General features: G+C 50.1%; 1 protein-coding gene across 1 annotated transcript in view; it reads left to right on the forward strand.

Moving 5' to 3' along the window:
• USP30 (ubiquitin specific peptidase 30) overlaps nt 1-25,447 on the forward strand; it is a 446,442-nt gene that overhangs the window by 32,351 nt on the left and 388,644 nt on the right. The window contains exon 4 of the mRNA XM_086943095.1: nt 14,567-14,670. Within this exon, the coding sequence (XP_086799221.1) occupies nt 14,567-14,670 (104 nt within the window). The remainder of the gene's footprint in view (nt 1-14,566; nt 14,671-25,447) is intronic.

Below are 25,447 nucleotides of genomic sequence, written 5' to 3' on the forward strand. Positions count from 1 at the left end.
GGGCGCATGGGTCGGCAGTGGATCGGACCCACGAGGTTATCATGCTCGAGGGCAGGTGTCCCTGAGGGGACGTAGGACGTGCAATGGTGGTGTGTGGTGCTTGCGTGACTGGCTCGGGCCTGGTCGAGCCGGGGGAGAGCGGCCCGTCATGTGGCCTGTCCAACATGCGTCCCCCCCAGCTGAAGGCGGGGAGAGTTACCCATCCTCTTGGGGACTCTCTTCGTCGAGGCGGAAAAACCGGGACAGGCCATCCGCGTTGGCGTGGTCGGACCCAGGCCGGTGTTCAACGGTAAAGTCCATACCTTGCAAGGAGATGGACCAGCGTAGCAGCTTTGGGTTTTCCCCCCGCATATGCATCAACCACTGCAGGGGTCGGTGGTCAGTCTGCACCCGAAAGTGGGTGCCAAAAAGGTAGGGTCGGAGCTTCTTGAGGGCCCATACCACAGCGAAGGCTTCCCTCTCTATGGTGCTCCAGCGTTGTTCCCGTGGCAGGAGTCTCCGGCTGATGAAGGCCACCGGTTGATCAAGGCCTTCGGTGTTCACCTGGGACAGGACCGCCCCAATGCCCTGGTCGGAGGCGTCCGTCTGGACGACGAATTCTCGGCTGTAGTCTGGGGCCTGAAGCACAGGAGCGGAACACATGGCGACCTTTAGCTGTTCGAATGCCGCTTGACACTCTGGGGTCCAGTTCACCTTCTTGGGCTGATTTTTTGACGTGAGTTCGGTGAGAGGCCCCACGATGGTACCATAGTCTTTCACGAACCTTCGGTAGTAGCCCGTGAGGCCCAGGAAGGCTCGTATTTCAGTTTGAGTGATAGGGGGTTGCCAGTTCTGGATGGCGGCAATTTTCAGTTGTAGAGGGGCCACTAGACCGCTTCCCACCTGGTGTCCGAGGTAGGTCACCGACCCTTGTCCAATTTGACATTTGCTGGCCTTGATCGTGAGGCCAGCTCGCTGAAGGGCTTGCAACACTGCTTGGAGGTGGTGGAGGTGCTCGGTCCAATGGTGGCTGTACACAGCGATGTCGTCCAGGTAGGCGGCGCTGAACTCTTCGAGCCCCGCCAGGACCTGATTGACGAGCCGTTGGAAAGTCGCTGGGGCATTTTTCATGCCGAAGGGCATGACCGTGAAATGATAGTGGCCATCGGGGGTGGAGAAGGCAGAACGTTCTTGTGCTCGGGGTGTGAGGCCGATCTGCCAATAGCCCGCCGTTAGGTCGAAGATGCTGAGGTAGCGGGCAGCGCCCATTCGGTCGACCAGTTCATCTGCCCGGGGGATGGGGTGTGCGTCCGTTCTGGTGACTTCATTCAGGCCCCGGTAGTCGACACAGAACCGGAGTTCGGGTGTGGTTCCGGGGGCGGCTGCTTTGGGGACCAGTACGACCGGGCTGGCCCATGGACTGTCGGAGGGCTCGATGACCCCGAGCGTGAGCATCTTGGCTACTTCCGCCTGGATGCAGGCCCGTACCCGATCAGGTACGCGGTAGGCCCGGTGGCGGATAGGAGGGCTGTCTCCGGTGTCCACATCGTGCACACACCAGGAAGTGACACCTGGGGTGAGGGAGAACAGGCTGGCAAATCGTGATAGGAGGGCTTGGCACTCTTGGCGTTGTTCCTGGGTGAGGGTCTCCGAGAGTCGGACCCCATCCACGGAGCCGTCTTGCTCCTGGGTCCGCAAGAGGTCAGGGAGAGGCTCGGAGTCGTCCTCAACCCCGTTGTCTGTGGCCATCAAGAGGCTGAGTTCTGTTCGTGCAAAGTGGGGTTTCAGTCTGTTGGTGTGGAGGACTCGGAGCGGATTCCGGGCGGACTCCATATCGATCAGATAGGTGGCAGGACCCTTGCGCTCGATTACCTTGAAGGGTCCCGTCCATTTGTCTTGGAGAGCGCACGGTTCTGTGGGGGACATTACCCAGACCTGTTGCCCCGGCTCGAATTCAATAGATGAGGCGTTCTGGTCATACCATTTCTTCATGTCCTCTTGACTGGCCTCTAGGTTGGCTTTTGCTAGGTCTCTGAACCGCTGAGACTGGTTGCGGAGGGTGAGGAGGTACCGGAAGACATCTGGAGGACTCTTGGCCGGAGGCATCTCCCAGCCTTCTTTGATCAGGCTGAGTGGTCCCCGTACTGGGTGCCCATAGAGCAGCTCGAATGGGCTGAAGCCTAGGGACTTCTGTGGGACCTCCCGGTAGGCGAAGAGGAGGCACGGCAGCAGCACGTCCCACTGGCGACGGAGGGGTTCTTCCAATCCCCCGATCATCCCTTTTAGTGTGCGATTGAACCGCTCAACAAGTCCGTTTCCTTGGGGGTGATAGGGGGTCGTGAAGCGGTAGGTGACCCCACACTGTTGCCAGAGGGACTTCATATATTTGGAAATAAAGTTCGTGCCTCTGTCACTGACGACTTCTCGGGGGAACCCCACACGGGAGAAGATCCCCATCAGGGCCCTGCCGACCACTGGGGCTGTCACGGTCCGGAGAGGAATAGCCTCAGGGTAGCGGGTGGCGTGGTCCACTAGTACTAGGATGAAACGATGGCCTTGTCTTGTACGCGGGTCTAGGGGTCCCACAATGTCTATTCCGACCCTCTCAAATGGGGTCGTGACTACGGGAAAGGGTTGCAGGGGGGCCTTTAACTTGCGGCCGCTCTTCCCACTAGCTTGGCACGTGGGGCAAGATCGGCAATGCTGGTGCACATCGTTTCTCATTTTTGGCCAGAAGAAGTGGGTCACTAGGCGGCTGTAGGTTTTATCTTGTCCCAGGTGCCCTGCCAGGGGGACATCGTGGGCCAGTTTTAGCAGGAAGTCTCTGAAGCGGAGGGGCACCACTAGTACTCGGTTGGCCCCCAGCTCGGCGATTCGTTGCTCGCTGTACAATAGGTCATTGTCCCAGTAGACCCAATGAGTTCCGGAGGTATCCCCTGCGCTTTGGGCGAGCGCTTGTTGTCGGAGTCCCTCAAGGGAGGGACAGGTCTTCTGCTCCTGACGAAATTGTTCTTGTGTGGGTCCCCCTTCTTGAGCCCACTGGTCAAGATTAGCAAGGTCGGAAGGTTGAGCAGGTTCGAGGGGGATGTCCTGGTCGGGGGTCTCGGCGGGGGCGACCGGAGGCGGAGGCGCCGGCCATTCTGGTTCTTCCGGGTGATGGTTGGCACGGGCGGCCATGGACCGGGTGGTGACACACGCCCAGTCTGGGACGCCCAACATCCCCAAGTGTTCTTTTCGCTCCACGGCTGCCCACGGGGAGCTTTCCAGGTCATTTCCGAGGAGGCAGTCCACGGGGGCGTCGTCTCGGACCGTTACTTTCAACATGCCGGAGACCCCTCCCCACTCAAAGGGGACGCAGGCCATCCGACACAGACTCTCCGAGTTGTCGGCTGATCGCACAGGGCAGAGAATGTTCGGTAGATATTGTTCTGGGGTCACCAGGTGGCAGCGGACGGCTGTCACACTAGCCCCGGTGTCTCGAAGGGCTTCGGCCCGCTGTCCATTGATGCTCACCCATTGGCTGTACTTCTGGGTGTTAGCGGGTAGGGGGACCCGCGGGACCATGTCTCTTCCCCCTAAGCACGCGAGAGTCATGGCGGCTGGCTCCCACTCTTGATACTCTTGCTCGCCTGTTTCTTGTTCCTCGGAGATCTGTTCTTCCCCTAGTGCCGCGGCGGCCACCTGGCGGGGTCTTGGACTCTGATACTGCGGGCAGCTTGGGTCGTTTGCATAGTGGCCGACTCGTTGGCATCGGTGACATGTAACATTGGCTCTGTATCCCGGTCGCGCCGGGGTGCTGCCCCGGTTGGCCGGGGGGGTGGTGCTGGTAGCGGGGGCGGCCGGAGTATTGTCTCTTCCTCGTCCTTGGCCCCCTCCTCCTCCTCTGGGTCGGTAGTGACCATTGTTGTTCCTGTTCTGCTCGTAGGACCCATTCCGGCCCACTCGGGTGATCTCCCACCGGTCAGCTTCAGCTGCGAGCTGCCGGGGATCGGTTAGCTTGCTGTCGAGGAGGTGTTGGCGTAGTTCAATGAAGCAATTGTTGGACAGATGCTCCCATACCATCAGATTGAACAACTGCTCGTAGGTCGTGACGTTGTTCCCTCTGATCCAGCCTTCGAAGGCTCGGCTAAAGTACGTTACATAGTCCACCCAAGTTGTACCTGGAATGCGTGTGCAGTCTCGGAACCTCTGACGGTACATCTCGGGCGTGAGGCCATAGCGAGTGAGGAGGGCCGCTTTCATATGGTCGTAGGAGGTCATCTGGTGGTCTGGGAGCTGTAACAGAGTATCGCGGCCCTCATTGAGGAATTTGCCCCATAGGCCGGCTCCCCAGTCGGCTCTATCGATCCGGTGCGCAGTCATCGCGATTTCATATGCCTTAAACCATTGCTGGATGTCGTCTTCTCGAAAATATTCTCGGACCACATCCTTGGGGATGTGCACTTTTTTGTCCGTGGTCCCTGGGGTGGACGGTCTGTCGGGCACCCCTAATTCTTTATTCTGTTTGCGCAGGTTGATCTCGGCTAGGTTCCGCTCGTGCTCGTACGTTAGTCTTTTTTCCTCGAGCTCCCTTTGCCTCTGTTTCTCCTCTCTTTCTTCTCGGAGGCGAAGGTGCTCTAAGTTTATTTTTTGCTCGGCCAATTTGAGTTCTACGTCCATCTTGAGTCGGGCCATTTCGAGTTCGTGTAGTCGGGCTTTTTCTCTTTCTTGGATCTCGTCTTGCGAGAGACCCGTTCTTTGCTCTTCAGGGGCCGTGTTGGTCTTTTTCGCGGTGCTTTGCTCAGGGGTTTCGACATCCCCGGTTTCTGCCCAAGATTCTAGGGCATGCTTAAAATCGTCCTTGGTGCTTAGTCCGGTGGTAGCGATACCTAGTTCGATGCAGAACTGCTTTAGTTCACGATGGCTGTATTCCTCTAGTTTTTCCATTTGGAACTTCTCAGTTGCTCCGCTCTCTTTAGTCGACATTGTTGTTCGTTGTGGGGTGAGCTACTCTCTGTACGTTATGCGGTGATTCGGATCCCACCGCTGCCACCAATGTTAGACGGACCGGGAGGGTCGGCCGAGGTTACGGGGAGAGGTCTCCAGGGAGAGCCGTCTCCAACGACTGTACAGATAAGTAACTTCCCCCCCACAGACGGACACCACACAAGATTGAAGGTTAACGAGACTTTATATGCAATTCTTAGGTTACGTCAATATGATACAAGGAGGTCTGGACTCAGGGGTCCCCTCGGTTCTGATCTCTGGTTGAGGAAAAGGGTAGCGGGACAGTCTTAGTTACCAATGAGTTCAATAGCTCTCAATCCTCGAGCTCGGCGGGTTTGCTGATCGGGCCGTGGAGGAGCCAAGCAGGTCCCGAGATGGATGAAGGATGGTCGACGGGCCGTGGAGAAGCCAAGCAGGTCCCGATGCAGATGACGGTTACAACGGTCCGCGGCCTCGCCAGCAGATCCGGACGACGATGAAGGATGAAGGTTACGACGGCTGTGGCAGCGCCAACAGGCAGGATGATGGTGCACAGGACAGAGCTACGGCAGCGCCAGTAGTCCGTCCAGGATGAGTTCTTCTTTCGTCTCTCGACTCCAAGATACAACTGCCTTCCTGCTCTGGAGCTGCCCCAGTTATAGGGCTGGCGTGCTTTGATGTCCGGACCCTCGCACTTGGAGGTCGGGAGGTCCGGGATGAGGGAGTCCAGACACCCAGCAGGGGGGTGGAGCCAGCGCCCGGGGAGGCGATGGGCGAGCGGCACTGGCCGGGGGAGAACCATCGACACCTCTTCCTCCCATTGACTGGCCAAGTAGCTCGCTCACCTCCTGGGTGGAGGGTGGTGCCGGAATGTCTGAGGCCGGGCTAGGCCCAGGGTTGAGGTCGATCGGGGGCCAGGCTGCCTCGTGGCGAAGTGTCCAAGATGGCGGCCCCGGCTGGGCGCATGGGTCGGCAGTGGATCGGACCCACGAGGTTATCATGCTCGAGGGCAGGTGTCCCTGAGGGGACGTAGGACGTGCAATGGTGGTGTGTGGTGCTTGCGTGACTGGCTCGGGCCTGGTCGAGCCGGGGGAGAGCGGCCCGTCATGTGGCCTGTCCAACACTCACCCTGGCCAGAGTGCCACAATAGGTCTGTGCTCCCTGGTGTGAGGCCCTGGTGCTCGGGTGTATGTTGTTCAGAGGCCCCAGAAGCTACACCAGGGTTTTTCCCTTTCTGGAAAATCTTCATGCTCTCGGGAGTGCGTCTTTGAGGCTCTCCTCGCTCCTAGGGCGCCCAGAGACGATGCTCCCCTCTTTGTTCGCGCCCAGAGACGATGCTCCCCTCTTTGTTCGGCAGATTTTGTGCTCTGCATTGCACTGCTTAGCGATTTTATGCATGCCCAGGGCTTGAAGTGGGATTAAAAACCTTTTGGAGGGCGGGGGGTGGGGGGGGGGGGGTCTCTTAAACAAGCGTGGCCGATGTAGTTAAGGGCGTTGCTTAAAAACAAGTAAACCGAAAATCTGTGCTTATCATACTTTTCCGCCCGTCTGCTATTTTGCTGCTTCAGTCATTGCATCCAGGTATATAATACAGCAAGTAACATTACACCTACAACAAGCCAGGACTATTGGCTTCCTCAATTGATGTTAGTTGCGTAAGATAAATAGGCAACAACTATGACTTCCTTTTGTAGCATATTGGAAAAGCTTCCTTTCTGAAACAATGAGACTGTAAAAGAATTATAACAAGTCTCTCTGAAGTTGTATCAAAGGTAGGGAAGGACAGCTCTGCTGCAGAACGAACATATTTGTTTTTATATAGAGTGAGGGCAAAACTGGAGAGCCATATAAGAGATCCGTGATCGTTTCAGCATCTGCTTTTTAGCAGTGGCAGGACTTGGTCCACCTAAAGCCATGAGTATGCCGCCATAGGCGCTGTGATCTCAGCTACGCTGCGCGGACCTTTGCCCATATAAGGCTCGCTCTATGAACCTGTGCTTTTCTAAGGCCCTGTGCTCCCTTCTGCGCTGCGGGCAGGCTCTCTGCTCCCCTCTGTCTCATACAGAGGCGGAATGCTGCCCGATCTCTGCACTCTGTATACAGGTATATGTAGAGATTTTACTTCCGTGGTGCAGTGCGAGGGGGCTCGATGTGTTGCACAAATGCCCTCATCTTACTGGTGCGCTGCGAGGGTGCTCTCTCTTCCAGGTGTGTTGCACAAATACCTTGATCTCACTAGTGCGCAGCGAGGCGTCGAGTCTCTGGAATGCCTCGTGTGTTGCACGAATAACCTCATCTCCCTCGTGCGCAGCAAGAGGGCCCTGTGTGTTCCTGGTGTGTTGCCTGGAGATGCCTGTCCTGATCTCACCAGTGCGAGGAGGCTCTGTGCCTCCTTCTGTGTTGCGCGGATGCCTGCCATGATCTCACCACTGTGTTGCTATGAGGCTCTGTGCCTCCTGGTGTGTTGCACAGATACCTGTCCTGATCTCACTAGTGCACTGCGAGGCGACTCTGTGCTGGTGTGTGCGCGGATGCCTGCCGTGATCGCACCAGCTCTGTGCCTCCTGGTGTGTTGCACTGACTGATGTCTGCCCTGATCTCACCAGTGTTCTGCGAGGAGTCTCTTGTGTGTTCCTGGTGTGTTGCACAAATTCCTGGAGGCCCATGCCCCTGCGAGGGTACTGTGTGCTACCCTGATCTCACCAGTGCGCTGCTATGAGGCTCTGTGCACTCTGCTCCCGGTGCATGTTGAACCACCTCTGTGTGCCCTGAAACATCATGCAGGCACTTGGTCGCTCCCAGTATTTGGCGCCAGAGTCCTCTGTGCCCTGGTGTGCTGGTCACGACGGTGGCAGCGAACATTGAGTTTTAATATTCAAAGCGCTGGAGTTTCGTGGGCTGAGGCATCATATTACATGGGCTGTTTACTAATGATTTGGGAGCATGCTTTTCTCTTGCGGTAAATAAACCCAATGCGCACATATCGACAAACACCTTGTAGGTGACCGGAGGCTATGAGAGCCCTTAAAATCTATCCAAAGCCAACTTTCAATATCAACAAGCCGTCGCCATTACGCGAATGTAAAAATAAAAGTGCTCACCCACCAACTAAAGGAGATAGTCTCAAGCCGCAAGCAGGCGATCGAGTCTGGGTGGGCGGGGCCTAATGGAGACGGGACGGACACCAAAAAGCCTCACTTTTAATCAAAGGCCAGGGTTTACCATAGAGGATGACACGTGCCAATTGAAGCATGGGTGGCGCTTCCACTGCACTTCCGAAATTGACTCGACGACAATAGATCTCGTAGAGCGAGTAGCGCATGCACTGTGACGCTAGGCAAGACCTAAAAATGTATATGTAACCCACTGGGTCTTTGACCATAATATTGTTGTTCAAGGCAATTATTTAAGCCATGTATTTGATATGCAATCTTTGATTTCACGTTGTTACCTGAAGGCGGTATATTTCTGTTGTTATTGCCTTAATAAGGGCAAGTTATCCGTCACTGTGCTTACTCGTGTTCACCTATTTAATATTATATTGTGAATTTTTCATTGTATTTGTGATGGTTTACGTTATTTTGAAAAATTATAAAAGATCTCTTTTGACCAAATTTTTAAAAATGAGAACATGGAATAAGTTGTGCAGTGATTTTTTTGCACAGTAATGCCCCTAATCAGTTAAGAGATTCATAATCTATTCAGGATAATTGTTAATGCATATTAGGCGAGTTTTCTTTCTTTCCTCCAGAGGCGACAAATGGTAAGATGGCCTCTTGTTAAAATCATTGAATGTTTCCTGCTAGATCTTTCTTTTTATTGTGTACATTTGTACTTTGGGTGCAGGACATGGTTGCCAAATCTCACTTCCTGTGTCTGATGGTCTCTGTGCAGGGAGCGTGATCTTAGGCCACCCACTGTATACATTCCCCCCACCTCAGTGCCCTCGGGCCACGACCTCCTAGCTCTTGTCTCGGGCCTGCCCTCATTCCCTATGCCTAGTCCATGCACAACAACTGGAATATTTTAGAGAGAACAAAGCATTCAACATAACATACTTTCATGATTTACCACCGAACAAAGTTTCATTATCCAGTGGAATCCTCCTCACCCTAAAAACTGCCTTAAAGGAGGTAACCGAGAAATCATATTCCGTGGGAGTGATAATCTCACTTCTGTACCTGGAAATGGAATGGAAACTTTCCTTCATGATAGCTAGGAAATTGTATATTCTGTATCTGAATCGGAGGCGAGGATAATGCTAGCCAAAGTTTATTGGCAACCAGTGGGCCATGTCATGACCAGTTTAAAATAAAACCTTTCGAAGATGGAGTCTGTTGACCAGTCGGTGGCATTTATCATTTCTTCCAGCCCCACACCTAATGAAAAGTCCTTAGGTGCCATCGCACACCTGAGTGAATGGACTCCTTACTTTACATTAATGTCAGCTTCCTGCATCACCCAATGCTCAACATATCGTAACGAAAGATATATATTGACCAGTAAGCTTCTGTAGCTGTCTCGGACAGGAAATTCAGTGTGTACGTAAGCTGGGCCCGCACAGGATCTGTGACCTGTCACATCCCCCGGCTGACCCATCTTTCCAGACTTATCGTTATAACTTGACGGTATTCTCAACCTAAGCCTTTTTGATGAATTCCTCAGACCGCTCCAAAGAGCCCAGGATTTTTCATCATCTTTGTTAATCCTCCATGCCGTTCAGAGCTAGTTCCCCTCTACTACTAGCTGATGTGGAAGGGTTTCTAGGCTCACTAGATGTACTGATGCTGGGGGTGAGAGGATAACTGAATCCCAAGAAAGTTCCCTCATAATCAGATCCAGACTTGCAGTTTCCAAATTGAAGTGATGGGCACTGTATCCACCTTCTGTCTCTGGACCTGGGTTGATGTTTTTGCAATTATTCCAAATGGCAGGAAAGGATCTCCCCTCTCCTGACTCGACTGCCAAAGGAAAGTGTCTGTGGATGCAGCTCCCTTGTCCGGCTTCCAGCTAAAATCTCTTTAGACATGGATGTCCATTGGTGACACAAAGAGGTCAATTGAAAATGGCCCCCATCTGTCTTTGATCCTCTGGAAGGCTGCTTGAGCAAGCTTCCACAGGCTTGAGTCCCATAGGTGTCTGGAATACAAGCCTACCATTCCGATTTTCACTCCCCAAGCTATTCTTCTGTAACTGCTGCTTGCTTTTCTTAGCAGAAATGTCAAAAATGTGTTGCCAAGATCTCATACTTCGTTCTGCCAAAATGTTTGATGTCGCAAACTGCTGAAATGCTGTCCAACTCCAGCAGAACGCAGCATTGGGCCTTCTACTTAGTCCAGCATTTGGCTGCGAAGGAACCAGCTAAGAGCTCCAGGCAGTTTATATACAGTCCCAGCTCCTGTTCTGACCACTGCCCTGCCGTAGATAGTTCTCCATATTTTGCACCCCATCCCAGCTTTTGGCCTTTGATGATGGAAGGGCCCAAGCCTTAAGGTAAGGCAGTCGGTCCCATTGTGAGATGGGCCGCCTTGAACCTCTGAAGTGCCCTGTAGTGCCAAGGTCCCAGGAAGATAGCAAGACTTGCTAGTCTTATATCATCATCAATCTAGGCTATCTGTCATAATGTGGTTTTGGGCTTGGGCAAGGTCCATCTGAATACTTTTTGCATAATTGCTTCCTTCTTTGTCCGAATCTTGAGGACTATCTTGGCCACAGCTATGATGAACCTGAGGAAGGTTGTCTCTTAAGAAGGGGTCATCATCAACTTCTCTCTGCTGATGATGAAAGCCAGTGATTCCAACAAGGCAAACGCTGCCCATAGATAATCCACCAGGTTCATTTGACATTAATCCATCATGAGGATATCACCTTGATAGGCATTAAGATGTCTTTCTTCTGTATTAGAGCCTCCATCACTAGTTTCAGAACATGTGTAAAGCACCAGAGAATATAAAAGGAAGAGTCTTTAATTCAAACACTTGGTGTTTCCAGATGAACTGCAGAAATCAGTGGCATGGTGGCAAAACAGGAATGATCTGGAACACATCCTTCAAATTTAAGAGTACTATCCAACCCCTTTGTCTTAGGATGTCTCTGAGTAGGTGATTGGCCTCCATCTTGTCTTGGCAAAGTACATCCTACCCATTGAGTTCCTTCAGTTTGATCATGGGGTGTTGTCTCTTGTCTGTCGTTTCTACCAGGACAAATTGTTTATGAAGCCCCTGAGGGGCAGGAAAGCTAGGGCAGTGGTGATCTTTGCAAGCAGGGCCACCACCTCCTAATATATTCGCATATACTCTGCCTTGCATGAGGTATGACCTGCCTGTATTGGTGAGCCATAGAAATCCATGTGGAACACCCCCGACCCAACAATAGTTTGTAATAGCCAAGCATCTAGCATCTGTAGTTATTTCCTGTCAGTTGTGGAGTGGCCAGCCGAGCGTCCTTTTACTTGTCTGGCCCTAAAGAAAATCTAGGGGCAAAGACTTTCTTAATCAATGCCTGAGCTTTTTCTAGGGATAGGCAGTTTTGATTTTTGTTCAGTTTTAGGATCCCAGAAAAGACCCTTGATTGCTCGAGGGCCCGACTCCGAGGAGGGCAGGAATTCAAACTTATGGTCCTTCTTGATGAGCAAGGATCTCTGGCACTCAGTAGAAATATCGTAATTGGCGTACCCCAGGAATATCATTACTCACTGGGCCCAACCAGAGAGAGTATCCCATGAGAAATTTGAAGTGCTTTACCCAGATCTAATATTTTCATCATGGGTCCTGCGACATCTAGGAGCTTGTCCTGACATGATCTCCAAGAGCGATCGATCTCCATCGCAGGATCTTTGACATACTTAGTCAGAATGGTGTCCATCTTACTATTGACTTCTGGGATCATTGCCACCTTCCCTTATAGGGTGGGTCGAGTAGGAGGCAACCTTGTTTGCTGGGATTCATTTGATCGAATGAGGGAGCTAACGTGTCTGAACAGTGTGAGTTGTTTCCCCATATTACCCGCCTGCGCACAAAGATCAGAAAGCCGACCCGCAGTGAACTGGGAGAGTTAAGTCAAATCATTAAAAAAAACCACACTTCTGCATAAAGCACAAGCACTATCACAACATTCAAAGAGTACTTATCTGCTACTAGAGCAGCGAAGAAAGAGGGGGGTAGAAACTCAAAAAGCCTCTTCAAAGGATCAACCCATGATGGTTGGTTATACAACAGAGTTTTTTCACCGTGTTCCAGGTAAATGTAGTTTGTGAAAACCTTTGTAATGGTGCAGCTGGAGAAATAAACAGAGAAAGGTAACCCTCCGGTCCTGATGTAGAAATATGCACAAATAGATGCGTGTGATGTAAATATAGTTGTGCAGATTTTTTTTAAGACTGTTCTATTCATGCTGTTCTGTTTTTTTTTAATTTTACTTAATACCCTGGATACTTTATGAACAATTCATAATGTGGGTTTATTCACAGACCCTGAAGAAATATCTAGAGAGGGATTATAGAGCTTAAAACATGTACATGTGATCTCTATTTGTAGTTATGTGCATTCTCGAGGATTAATTGAAATCCTCTGTTGATTTGAGTATATCTCATTCAGTATATTTGTGTATGTTTTTGATACAATCACTCCATAGTTTTAGCAGAGCACAGCAAAGTAATTCCATCTAATATCTGTAATGTGAAGTGGTGCATTCTTGTAGTGGTACCTAAACCATACAACAAGCTCAATGTTTGTAAAAAAAAAAAGAAATAAGTAAACTCTCCCCAGTGTGCCCTGGTGTCATTTATACCTGTTTGGTCTCTATCCAAGGTAAAAGCAGTTTAAGAACCAACATAAAGTATGTTGTATATGTTGAAGATGTGTTAGGGTTGTAGTGTTCTCCCACCCCAGGAAGCAGAAACTATAATCCAACCCCCGCAGATCTGACTTGATCCAAAGAGATTTAGTGGAAAAATCCCAAACTGCTGACAATTTCCAAATATGTTTGATTTAGAGTACCCATGGCATCAGCGAAACGAATTAGTGCCAATGTCTGGAAAGCTGGACAAGAGCAGGGATCGAGAAATTTGGGAAATTAAACGTGCATGGCATTCTAGGCCTTTCAATTGGTTATTTCTGGCACACAGTGTTACAGCAGGTACATTTGTAACACATGGAGGAATAAATAACTAAGACCCTGAACTCGGCTTGGGGAGGAACCATCTGAAGCCACCTTCTCATACTGTGCTGCTCATATTATTTAAAGTGGGCAGGGGAATAACCCTACAGTATCAGCCACTTATGGATCTAACTAAACGCACACTAGGAAACCTTAGCGAGAGATGGTCCAGGGACATAGGAAAAGAATTGAATGAGGAAGACTGAAACTTTTTTTTTTCTTTATTGACATTTTCAAAATAAGAGAGCAAACATTACAAACAGGAAGACTGGAACTTGATCCTGAGTTACGCCAAAAAATTACTACATAGGCAAATTTAAGTTGCTGGATTTTAATAGAAAGTACTTTATTCCCAATTGTGAGCAAAATATACCTTGCTTCATCTACCTTTTTTCCTAGATGTGATCTGGGCCTTTTTTTGCCATAATGGGATATTGGGGGGGGGTCGAAAATATCACTGTGTGACTAGAACAACTGGCTTACTGAATCTTAAGATCTGTTTATTGGGTCTTCCGCGTTCTAGCTGTGGATTCGGACCTAATGATCACCAAGAGAAATCGGCAATGAACTGTAAATCAGCAAGTTCACCTAAGTTTGAAATTTGGAAAAATCTTGAACTGAATTAGTGATTGGTATTATTCAAATAAATGTTGATGATAGACACCTCTTAATTTCATCTAATATTATGAGACCAGCGAGGGGTGTCAGCTCCTTGTTACTAGTGAATATATTAGCATAGCCTCTGGCTCGCACGAGGAATGGCCTGCCTATATTGGTGAGCCATAGAATTCAAAGTGGAAACCCTTTCCCCCATTAGTTTACAATACCCAAGCTTCTGGCATCAGTAGTTATTTTCTGTCATTTCTGAGCAAGCTTGTCTGATCTTCCCACTATTTTTGTCTGAGAGGAAATATTCGTACTCACCAGAAAAAGTTCTTGCATTTGGATTGCATGGAGAATTACTAATTGAAGACAGCCCACTGACCGATATGAATAAAGCACGTTAATGGTCAGCGACGCACTACTGGATACAACCATGTGATCCTGAACTATGAAAGTATCTCCGGAAAGCATAATTACTGTCATCTTACTCTTGAAGTGGAGGATGTCCTTGTGAGCTAAGCAGAGTATTGCTGCACACCCATTGGTTCGTGTACAAATGCATGCTGATCTAGTGGTCATGTTCCATTCACCCACCAAGATTGATTTTTTTTTTCCTTTTTTTTTTCTTCATTTTGTTGTTCTGTTCTTGTTCTGTTTAGTTGATCGTAAAGTCACTAATGCATACTGTAAGTGGGTGATTGCATTTAATCCATATTTTTTCATTTACCTTAAATGTAATGTTAATTGAGAGAGGGCAGTTAAACTTTGTTTTTTGTTAAATGAAGGGGTGTTAAAATATTGATATATGAATTAATGCAATATTTGCAGTTTACTCCGTGCATAATCACTTAAATTTTTTCAGCCTTATCCAGTCAAGAGGGAGCAGATGAAGAGGTTCTTGATGCCAGTAGCTTGTTGGAGGTTTTGCGAATATACCGATGGCAGATCAACTCATTTGAAGAGCAGGTAATTTACCTGGGGAAGCTGAACTTATTGCAACGTGCAGTAAACTTCCGTTCTCAAGCTAATTTGATTATAGGTATACTTTTTCTAATGCACGCCAAAGTAGCAACCCAGGCTTTAGTTGCTATCCAGAGTGTAGCTCATTTTTATAGTTCAGTATAATGAATGCAGTATATGAAAACAGAAAACTGTCAGTCTTCTTTGCGTTTCTAGGGAAACAAGCAGCATTTTTGTTGACAAAAATAGGCTTGTTTCATCCAGAGATAAATATTTTTGTTCATCAGTTTGTGCACAACAGTCTATTGTGCCAGTGGATGGGTTTACTTCTAAACTGAAGAATCAATAAATAGTATTAACATATTAGAAACTATTGATACCGTTTATAAAATACTATTACATTACAGTACAATTGCAGCATATGCTGTGTTTGAATAACCAGGTATGTCATAATTGTTTCTATAAATTAAACAAAATCATTCCTTTGTTTTTCCATTTTGGTTTGTTTCTGTCATTTTCTTGAGCTTTGTCTCTGCCCAGTTCTGTCACCCTGACTTTTGGTGCTGTCAGATTCTACATTGTTTTTTTGTGCTGTTACATAAGATAAACAAAAAAAGAAAATGCTTAAGAAAATACACTGTAACTGGTTATTGTACCAACAGAAAGTGAAATGAGTAGCGCTAATTTTTATATTATTATTCTTATTTTTTTAAATGTTTTTTTTATTCAACTGTGTAGTCCAGTTACAATTTGGTACACATTCGTATCAGTTACAGATCTATTGGAAATCCAAAATCCGCCCTGTCACTCTAATACATATTCTTAGTTATATATTTTAAATACAGCACTTTTTCCTATAGCGGTATTCTGTTTCAGGGGTAAGCAATGTGTGTGAAGTATTCGACAACAATTGTATATTTTCTTAATAATAGACAGCTGTGCTCTAAATTCAGCATTTAGCAGTGCATGTTCCTTTCTAGACCTAATACATGATTGCGGAAGAGACGCCTTAGCGAGCAGCACATGCTGTTCTTTGTGAAGGAAGTCTAGCATTTGGGAGAATATTACTCCGTTCAATCAAATCTTCAACCAGATCACCATCCCATCTGGTTTATAATGAGCAATCTCTGTGACAAGTGACCAGAAGTTTGGATTCATTGGCCAGAGCCAACAGTAGGATTAAATATGTAAATTTGTTTAATCTTTTTTTCTTTGGCGTTCAGATCGCCCCAATAACCAATGCTTAGGCTCCTTGGCTATCATTTGCCAGTAACAACACACACATGTTCACTATCTCCTCACAGAATCTATTGATCGCCACAATTGTCTGTCACGTGCATAACCGTAACTCCTTGTATGCCATTTTTTTGGTGATTTGCAAACCTGTTTGGATGTATTTTATGGAATGCCACTGGCATCAAACAAGTTCTGTGGGGAATATTAAATTGCCCCAATTTAAGTGCTCACCTGTTTAAGCATATGAGCACACACAGTCAGTAAATTGGCCTGCGTGGTTTTTCTCCAAACTTCTCCTTACGACTGACCTAGGAAAGTTTATCGTCTTGCATGACCCTATATTATGATGGGATTAGTCTCCTGCTCGGTACATTAATGGGAGTAATTGTGTCACAAGAATGTCATAAAATAAACCTTCTCCTAAACTTTTGGCAATCTGATTTTCCACACTTATCACACAGGTGACCCTTCACTACTTCAATGAGCAAGATTTTGAAAAGAACTTCACTGTGCTTTTAGACCACCCCTGATTTTCTGTAATTTGAATGGAACCCCTTAACACAGCCTTTATTAAAATGTACATTGATTTTGCTGAAAACTAAAAAAGAAATCCTGAGTTTAGATTTTTCTCCAAAATCTGACAACTCGTAGCTTCTTTTCCAACCCATCCGTACTTCCCTGTAATAATGTGAAGTTTTCACACAGGAAAGAAGACTCGTCACATGTGACCTCATTATGCATTTTTATTAGAACAGTTAAAGTTAACAACTTTAGTAAGAAGTGCCCAAATAATAGTCCCATAAGAAATAGGAGTAGAGGTCCTCTCAACCCTGAACTCGCTCATCTCTAGCAACCATGTGTGTTTGTGGGCTCCATAGAAGCAGTACACATGTGGCAAGTGTTCTGTGATAATGCATCCCTCTGAAAATTAAAATGACCAAAAAATAATACAAGGCATCAGAACCATGAACTGAAGAAGCCTCAGATCATGAGATCAGCACAACAGCTTAAGGAAGAGTATGGAATAGCTAATCAGCAGCTCCAGTGTGGAGGTTAGATGTACTTGCAGACATAAATGAGATGTGTTAATGACTTTCAACAATATGCTAACATGCCAGTGCACAAAACCCTGCAGGATTCTGCACCCTGTTTAAGGTTTACTCAAGTCATACAGAACGCACACATACAAATGTTATTCGATGGCTACTCAAACTGGCTAAGATTATCCCCAGCACTCCCAGTACACACCACACTTGTTCACAGTGTTATCCTCAAGGTGTGGTCCTGTCTTGACTCGTACTGTCTAGGAATTCACGCTTCACTAATACGGGATTTCTCTGCACCTTTCTTCAATGCATGTGCATTGGTTGGGTCATTTTGGATACTGTCACCTGTCCTAACTTTTTCACACAACAATCATTGATTTCGGGTTTATTAGTCTAATTAGTTCAGGAGAAGCAAGCCAGAACACCCACAATGCATTAGCATACCACACCAACATCTAGAAATAGAAACAGTGCCTATAGTGAAATGGAGGAAGGTGATCATCTTACATGCACAGAACTAACACACTACAACTCACTCTCTGAAACTGAGCAACATTTTGTGCACTTACACCTAATACAGGTTGTGACGCTCTACACACAACACAACTGAAAGAGCAGAACATCCACACAGAGAAGGTCCTACGCCCTTCACTCATGCACCAGGCTGCTTAGTGGGCGCTTGTACCTTGCCGAGAGCTCCCCTCCACACGTACACAACTAAATACAATGTCTAATTTACTATTAAACAACTGAATTGTATGGAAAATGAAATGATGGACACAATGGCGGTGCTGGTAACAAAACAATGAATGCAGCTCCTGTTTCACGCCCACACACAGTCTGCCTCCTCGTGCGCATGCTGGGGTGGGGGCAGGGGATACCTACAGCAGACTCTTCCCCACACTTGAAATGTTGTCACTTGACAGGCGCCCAGGTGTTGTGAGCACCGATCTGCTTTTTTTCATAGTAGTGTTTTCCTTCAGTAACTCTGTGTCGCCCCTCTGTCCTGGCTCCACTTTCCCGAGCTTGTGTGATCCGCTACTTCAGAACTGTTTCACCAGAGGGTGCAGTAGAGTTTTCAGGGTGGGTTTTGCAGAAATCAATACTGTCTTTTCCAAAGCGAGTTGAGGGTCCGCGGAACCATCTATGGCACTAATGCTACAAATCCCAGAATGCATTAGGATAACTGAAAGCCCAGTAATAGAACAACATATTTCCCTCGGCATGTAGCAACTGGTTGCTCAACTGGATGTTGCCCCCCTCACCTATAGCCTTTGGTGTCGGAGTGTCCCCATCTTAAATGACAAACACGAAATAAATGATTTCTTATGAGGTTGAACACGAAATGATGCCCTCAGGTGAATTGGTTGGGTTGTACTACAGTGGAATAACGCAGATGCATCTTGATGTACAGTACTTCTAGGTTCGGCTGACCTGTTGTAGTAGGTGCAGAGTAGTGACCGGGTTAATTTTAGCTGGTGCTGTATTTTATAACTTCTTTAGTGTGGACAACACAGCGGCATCTTGGATTATAGATCTTACGGTTGGATTGGTTTATCTATTGACAGGGCCAGTGGAATTATGCGATTGTGTGGCTGCTGGAGTTCCTGCATAATTATTAATGTGCTGCATTTGCCACGTAATCCATAATCTGCCGCATAATCTACTGTTTTTATCAAAAAAAATGTTTCTTGCTCAAACGGGTCAAAAGTTACTAAAAAATGCAGCGTCACGTGTTGCTGCGCAGCTGAAGGCACTTTGCAAAGTTGGACTGGTCAACTTTCCGTTGCTTCTTTTTATATGTGGGTGATAAAATGTTACTAATGAGGGGCAACCAATGCCCGTACAGTGTTACCAAGTTTAACAAGCATTGGAAATGCAATATAGGTCTCGGATTTATTTGAGTTAGAGATAATGGCATTGTAAATGGCAATGTCTTTTAGTCATGTGTTATGGAGTGTATGTATGTGGTGTGTAGTGGAATTATGTGGGTTGGATTGAAATTGTAGCAATGGTGGCATGCTGCGCTTTAGACGAATATGTTTAAAAGTAAAGTGCACCATACTGCGATTGCTACAATAGTTAATTGTGGATGCGTTAACAATTGATGTGTGCACTGATGGCTGGTGGTGTGTGTGCCTGTAGAAATTGTGCACTGATGGCTGGTGGTGTTTGTGCTTGGTGGAAGCGTGCACTGCCGGCTGGAGGTGTGTGTGCCTGGTGGAAGCGTGCACTGACGGCTGGTGGTGTGTGTGCCAGGTAAAAGCGTGCACAGACGGCTGGTGGTGTGTGTGCCTGGTGGAAGCCTGCACTGACAGCTGGTGGTGTTTGTGCCCGGTGAAAGCGTGCACTGACCGCTGGTGGTGTTTGTGCCAGTTGAAAGTGTGCACTGGCGGCTGGTGGTTGTATATGTGTGGTTGTTGTTGTGTGTGTGTGTTGTGTGTGGGGTGGTGAGTGTGTGGGGTGGTGAGTGTATTGTGTGGTGAGTGTATGGGGTGGTGAGAGTGGTGTGGTGTGTGTGTGTACTTGTGTGTGTGTGTGGTGGACTTAGTTCGTACCCTGCACACTCACACACTGCCCCTACACACTCACACACTGCTCACCCTACACACTCACACAATGGTCATTCACCCTGCACACACATACGCACACTGCTCACCCACACGCACACTGCTCACCCTGCACACTACCACACTGTTCACCCAGCACACTCACACACTGTTCATTCACCCTGCACACACACACACACACGCACACTGCTCACCCTGCACACTCACACACTGTTCACCCTGCACACTCACACACTGTTCACCCTGCACACTCACACACTGTTCACCCTGCACACTCCCACACTGCTCACCCTACACGCTCACACAATGTTCACCCTGCACCCTCACACACTGTTATCCCTGCATACACGCACACTGCTCACCCTGCACACTCACGCACTGCTCACCCTGCACACTCATGCACTGCTCACCCTACACACTCACGCACTGCTCACCCTACACACTCACGCACTGCTCACCCTACACACTCACACACTGCTCACCCTACGTAATGCGAAAAGACCTAGCTCTGCCCTTTGGCCTGTGTTGTAATCGTACAATAGGTTGTGAGTAGTTGCGCTTGATTGGTTGGGGCGTCCCCTCCTTGCTGCTCCCCTCACAGAGGGCCGGCTGCCTCAATGAAGCTCCCAAGACACATGTTCAGGTGTTCTTTGTTTTAGCTCCTGTGTGTCAGTGCACCGTGTAAGTGCACAAGCATACCCTACTCTCTCTGGAACACTTGCACTGCTGAGTCACTCTCACTCTGCAGTCACTCTCACTCTGCAGTCACTCTCACTCTGCAGTCACTCTCACTCTGCAGTCACTCTCACTCTGCAGTCACTCTCACTCTGCAGTCACTCTCACTCTGCAGTCACTCTCACTCTGCAGTCACTCTCACTCTGCAGTCACTCTCACTCTGCAGTCACTCTCACTCTGCAGTCACTCACTCTGCAGTCACTCACTCTGCAGTCACTCACTCTGCAGTCACTCACTCTGCAGTCACTCTGCAGTCACTCTGCAGTCAGTCACTCTGCAGTCAGTCACTCTGCAGTCACTCACTCTGCAGTCACTCACTCTGCAGTCACTCACTCTGCAGTCAGTCACTCTGCAGTCAGTCACTCTGCAGTCACTCTCACTCTGCAGTCACTCTGCAGTCACTCTCACTCTGCAGTCACTCTGCAGTCACTCTCACTCTGCAGTCACTCTGCAGTCACTCTCACTCTGCAGTCACTCTGCAGTCACTCTGCAGTCACTCTCACTCTGCAGTCACTCTGCAGTCACTCTCACTCTGCAGTCACTCTGCATTCACTCTCACTCTGAAGTCACTCTGCAGTCACTCTCACTCAGCAGTCACTCTGCAGAACCATGCCCTCAATCAATCAATCAGTGACACTTATATAGCGCGCTACCTACCCGTAGGGTCTCAAGGCGCTTGGGGGGGGGGCGGGGGTACCGCTACTGCTTGAACACCCAGGTCTTCAACTTCTTCCTGAAGGAGAGGTGGTCTTGGGTCAGGCGCAGGTCGGGAGGGAGGGAGTTCCAGGTCTTGGCGGCCAGGTAGGAGAAGGACCTTCCTCCTGTAGTCGCTCTTCGGATGCGGGGGACGGCGGCGAGGGCGTGGTTGGCAGATCGGAGGTGGCGTTTGGGAGCGTAGAAGTTGATCCGGCTGTTGAGGTAGCTCGGGCCTTGGTCGTGTAGGGCTTTGTGTGCGTGGGTGAGGAGGCGGAAGGTGATTCTTTTGTTGACGGGGAGCCAGTGGAGGTCTCTCAGATGTCCGGTGATGTGGCTGGTTCGTGGGATGTCGAGGATGAGTCTGGCTGAGGCGTTCTGGATCCGCTGGAGTCTCTTTTGGAGCTTGGCGGTGGTACCGGCGTAGAGGGCGTTGCCGTAGTCCAGTCGGCTGGTGACGAGGGCCTGGGTGACCGTCTTCCTGGTCTCGGTGGGGATCCACCAGAAGATCTTCCGTAGCATGCGTAAGATGTTGAAGCACGCCGAGGAGACGTTGTTGACTTGCCTGGTCATGGAGAGGGAGGAGTCCAGGATGAAGCCCAGGTTGCGTGCATGGTCTGTCGGTTTGGGTGCGGTGCCCAGGGCGGGAGGCCACCAGGAGTCGTCCCAAGCGGAGGGTGAAGAGCCCAGGATGAGGACCTCCGTCTTGTCAGAGTTCAATTTCAGGCGGCTGGTCGTCATCCACTCGGCTACCTCTTTCATCCCTTCGTGCAGGTTGGCTCTGGCGGAGGTGGGGTCGTTGGTCAGGGAGAGAATCAGCTGGGTGTCGTCGGCGTAGGAGATTATGCTGAGGTTGTGTTTGCGTACGATGGCCGCGAGGGGGCTCATGTAGACGTTGAAGAGGGTGGGGCTCAGCGATGAGCCTTGAGGGACGCCGCAGATGACTTCGGAGGCCTCTGACTTGTACGGTGGTAGGCGGACTCTCTGTGTTCTTCCGTCGAGGAAGGAGATGATCCATTCCAGCGCCTTGTCCTGGATCCCGATGTTGCTGAGGCGCTGTACTAGGGTGCGGTGGCAGACCGTGTCGAATGCCGCGGAGAGGTCTAGGAGGATGAGGGCCGCTGTTTCTCCATTCTCCATCAGGGCTCGGATGTCATCGGTGGCGGCGATGAGGGCGGTCTCGGTGCTGTGATTGGCTCGGAAGCCGGACTGAGAGGGGTCGAGGGATCCGTTCGTCTCGAGGAAGGCGGCCATCTGCCCTGGGAGCAGACTGATCCTGCCCCAGCCCAGCGCCCCTCTGTGAAGCCAGAACCATGCCCTAGAAGTAGACTGACCCTGCCCCAGCCCAGCGCTCCTCTGTGTCGCAAGAACCATGCCCTGGGAGCAGACTGACCCTGCCCCAGCCCAGCGCCCCCCTATGTCGCAAGAACCATGCCCTAGAAGCAGACTGACCCTGCCCCAGCCCAGCGCTCCCTCTCTGCGCTCCCACTCTGCGCTCCCACTCTGCGCTCCCACTCTGCGCTCCCACTCTGCGCTCCCACTCTGCGCTCCCACTCTGCGCTCCCACTCTGCGCTCCCACTCTGCGCTCCCACTCTGCGCTCCCACTCTGCAGTCACTCACACTGACTGTGCACTGACTGTGCACTGACTGTGCACTCACACTCACTGCACTCACACTCACTCTGCACTCACACTGCACTCACACTCACTCTGCACTCACACTGCACTCACACTCACTCTGCACTCACACTCACTCTGCACTCACACTCACTCTGCACTCACTCTCACTCTGCACTCACTCTGCACTCACACTCACTCTGCACTCACTCTCACTCTGCACTCACTCACACTCACTCTGCACTCACTCACACTCACTCTGCACTCACACTGCACTCACACTCACTCTGCACTCACACTGCACTCACACTCACTCTGCACTCACACTCTGCACTCACACTCTGCACTCACACTCTGCACTCACACTCTGCACTCACACTCTGCACTCACACTCTGCACTCACACTCTGCACTCACACTCACTCTGCACTCACACTCACTCTGCACTCACTCTCACTCTGCACTCACTCTCACTCTGCACTCACTCTCACTCTGCACTCACTCTCACTCTGCACTCACTCTCACTCTGCACTCACTCTCACTCTGCACTCACTCTGCACTCACTCTGCACTCACTCTGCACTCACTCTGCACTCACACTCACACTCACTCTGCACTCACACTCACACTCACTCTGCACTCACACTCACACTCACTCTGCACTCACACTCACACTCACTCTGCACTCACACTCACACTCACTCTGCACTCACTCTGCGCTCACACTCACTCTGCGCTCACTGCACTCACACTGAACTCACACTCACTCTGCGCTCACACTCACTCTGCGCTCACACTCACTCTGCGCTCACACTCTCACTGCACTCACACTCTCACTGCACTCACACACTCACTGCACTCTCACTGCACTCACACTGCACTCACACTCACTCTGCGCTCACTGCACTCACACTGAACTCACACTCACTCTGCGCTCACACTCTCACTGCACTCACACTCTCACTGCACTCACACTCTCACTGCACTCACACTCTCACTGCACTCACACACTCACTGCACTCTCACTGCACTCACACTCACTCTGCGCTCACTGCACTCACACTGAACTCACACTCACTCTGCGCTCACACTCACTCTGCGCTCACACTCTCACTGCACTCACACTCTCACTGCACTCACACTCTCACTGCACTCACACTCTCACTGCACTCACTCTGCGCTCACACTCACTCTGCGCTCACACTCACTCTGCGCTCACACTCACTGCACTCACACTCACTGCACTCACACTCACTGCACTCACACTCACTGCACTCACACTCACTGCACTCACACTCACTGCACTCACACTCACTGCACTCACACTCACTGCACTCACACTCACTCTGAACTCACTTTGTAATCACACTCACTCTGCACTCACACTCACTCTGCACTCACTGCATTCACACTCACTGCACTCACTCAAACTCACTGCACTCACTCAAACTCACTGCACTCACTCTCACTCTGCACTCACTCTGCACTCACTCTGCACTCACTCTGCACTCACTCTGCACTCACTCTGCACTCACTGCACTCGCACTCGCACTCACACTGCACTCGCACTCTCCCTGCACTCGCACTCTCCCTGCACTCACACTCTCCCTGCGCTCACACTCTCCCTGCGCTCACACTCTCCCTGCGCTCACACTCTCCCTGCTCTCACACTCTCCCTGCGCTCACACTCTCCCTGCGCTCACACTCTCCCTGCGCTCACACTCTCCCTGCGCTCACACTCTCCCTGCGCTCACACTCTCCCTGCGCTCACACTCTCCCTGCGCTCACACTCTCCCTGCGCTCACACTCTCCCTGCGCTCACACTCTCACTGCGCTCACACTCTCACTGCGCTCACACTCTCTCTGCGCTCACACTCACTCTGCGCTCACACTCACTCTGCGCTCACACTCACTCTGCGCTCACACTCACTCTGCGCTCACACTCACTCTGCGCTCACACTCACTCTGCGCTCACACTCACTCTGCGCTCACACTCACTCTGCGCTCACACTCACTCTGCGCTCACACTCACACCACTCACACTCACTGCACACCCACTCACTGCGCTCACACTCACTGCACTCACACTCACTCTGAACTCACTTTGTAATCACACTCACTCTGCACTCACACTCACTGCACTCACACTCACTGCACTCACTCAAACTCACTGCACTCACTCAAACTCACTGCACTCACTCTCACTCTGCACTCACTCTCACTCTGCACTCACTCTGCACTCACTGCACTCACACTGCACTCGCACTCTCCCTGCACTCGCACTCTCCCTGCACTCGCACTCTCCCTGCACTCGCACTCTCCCTGCACTCGCACTCTCCCTGCACTCGCACTCTCCCTGCACTCGCACTCTCCCTGCACTCACACTCTCCCTGCACTCACACTCTCCCTGCACTCACACTCTCCCTGCACTCACACTCTCCCTGCACTCACACTCTCCCTGCACTCACACTCTCCCTGCACTCACACTCTCCCTGCACTCACACTCTCCCTGCACTCACACTCTCCCTGCACTCACACTCTCCCTGCACTCACACTCTCACTGCACTCACACTCTCACTGCACTCACTCTGCGCTCACACTCACTCTGCACTCACACTCACTCTGCACTCACACTGCACTCACTCTGCACTCTGCACTCACTCTGCACTCACACTCACTCTGCGCTCACACTCACACCACTCACACTCACTGCACACCCACTCACTGCGCTCACACTCACTGCACTCACACTCACTCTGAACTCACTTTGTAATCACACTCACTCTGCACTCACACTCACTGCACTCACACTCACTGCACTCACTCAAACTCACTGCACTCACTCAAACTCACTGCACTCACTCAAACTCACTGCACTCACTCTCACT

Source organism: Lissotriton vulgaris, chromosome 11, assembly GCF_964263255.1.
Source record: "Lissotriton vulgaris chromosome 11, aLisVul1.2, whole genome shotgun sequence".
Taxonomy (NCBI): domain Eukaryota; kingdom Metazoa; phylum Chordata; class Amphibia; order Caudata; family Salamandridae; genus Lissotriton; species Lissotriton vulgaris.